This window comes from Plectropomus leopardus, unplaced genomic scaffold, assembly GCF_008729295.1.
Source record: "Plectropomus leopardus isolate mb unplaced genomic scaffold, YSFRI_Pleo_2.0 unplaced_scaffold7961, whole genome shotgun sequence".
Classification (NCBI taxonomy): Eukaryota; Metazoa; Chordata; class Actinopteri; order Perciformes; family Serranidae; genus Plectropomus; species Plectropomus leopardus.
Window position 1 is genome coordinate 1 of NW_024687699.1, and position 1,322 is coordinate 1,322.

The 1,322-nt window shown below is 58.9% G+C and overlaps 2 protein-coding genes across 2 annotated transcripts; one reads left to right on the forward strand and one right to left on the reverse strand.

The window, feature by feature from the left end:
• Nucleotides 1-6: 6 nt before the first annotated feature.
• Nucleotides 7-664, reverse strand: LOC121940203 (non-classical arabinogalactan protein 31-like; the record flags this gene model as incomplete). Its single annotated transcript, XM_042483026.1, has 1 exon — nucleotides 7-664. A coding segment is annotated over exon 1 (658 nt), but the record flags the coding sequence as incomplete, so codon positions are not given.
• On the forward strand, nucleotides 663-1,303 carry LOC121940202 (zinc finger C3H1 domain-containing protein-like; the record flags this gene model as incomplete). The annotated part of the gene is made up of 2 exons (XM_042483025.1): nucleotides 663-1,019; nucleotides 1,093-1,303. Coding segments are annotated over exons 1-2 (568 nt in total), but the record flags the coding sequence as incomplete, so codon positions are not given.
• Between the last annotated feature and the right edge of the window lie 19 nt (nucleotides 1,304-1,322).

Here is a 1,322-nt window from a genome sequence, read left to right on the forward strand (position 1 = left end):
GGGTACAGGGGTACATGGGTACAGGGGTATAGGGGTACATGGGTACATGGGTACATGAATACATGGGTCCATGGGTCCATGGGTACAGGGGTACAGGGGTACAGGGGTACATGGGTACATGGGTACAGGGGTACAGGGGTACTGGGGAACACGGGTACAGTGGTACAGAGGTACATGGGTCCATGGGTAATGGGGTCCATGGGTACTGGGCTACATGGGTCCATGGGTCCATGGGTACATGGGTCCATGGGTACTGGGGTCCATGGGTACAGGGGTCCATGGGTCCATGGGTCCATGGGTACATGGGTACAGGGGTACATGGGTCCATGGGTCCATGGGTAAAGGGGTCCATGGGTACAGAAGTACAGGGGTACATGGGTCCATGGGTCCATGGGTACAGAAGTACAGGGGTCCATGGGTCCATGGGTCCATGGGTCCATGGGTACAGAAGTACAGGGGTGCATGGGTCCATGGGTACAGGGGTACTGGGGTCCATGGGTACAGAAGTGCAGGGGTACATGGGTCCATGGGTACTGGGGTACATAGGTCCATGGGTACTGGGGTCCATGGGTACAGAAGTACAGGGGTACATGGGTCCATGGGTACAGGGGTACTGGGGTCCATGGGTACAGAAGTACAGGGGTACATGGGTCCATGGGTACATGGGTCCATGGGTCCATGGGTCCATGGGTCCATGGGTACAGAAGTACAGGGGTGCATGGGTCCATGGGTACAGGGGTACTGGGGTCCATGGGTACAGAAGTGCAGGGGTCCATGGGTACAGGGGTACAGGGGTACCATCTCCTGTAGATGACGGCGATGTTCTGTGCAGGTCTGCAGCAGAGAGTTTGGAGGCGGCCCTCAACACGCTGTCTCGTTCTCTGGAGAGTAACTGTGAGGACCCGGAGGTGTGGACTCACTACCTGCTCCTGTTCCGGCGGCGAGGCAGCAGGGAGGAGGTGCAGGAGATGTGTGAGATGGCGGTGGAGCACGCTCCTCACCACAGCGTGTGGTGGACGGTGAGTGCGGAGGACGGTGCTCTGAGTGTCTCTGGGTGTGTGGTTGCTGAAGTGTCCTCTGTGTCCTCCACAGTATCTGGGCCTGGAGAGCTCCTTCGAGGGCAAAGACTACGTGTGTGAGCGCCTCCTGCAGTTCCTCCTCTCCGAAGCGTCTGCTGCCGTCACTGACAGACTCTCCTTCCAGCTGATGGAGGCGCTGCTCTACAGAGTGCAGCTCCACCTGTTCACCGGCCGCACCCAGAGCGCCCTCGCTATCCTGCAGGTGAGTGCTCACACGCACATCAGTCCTCATAGGGCCCCCCA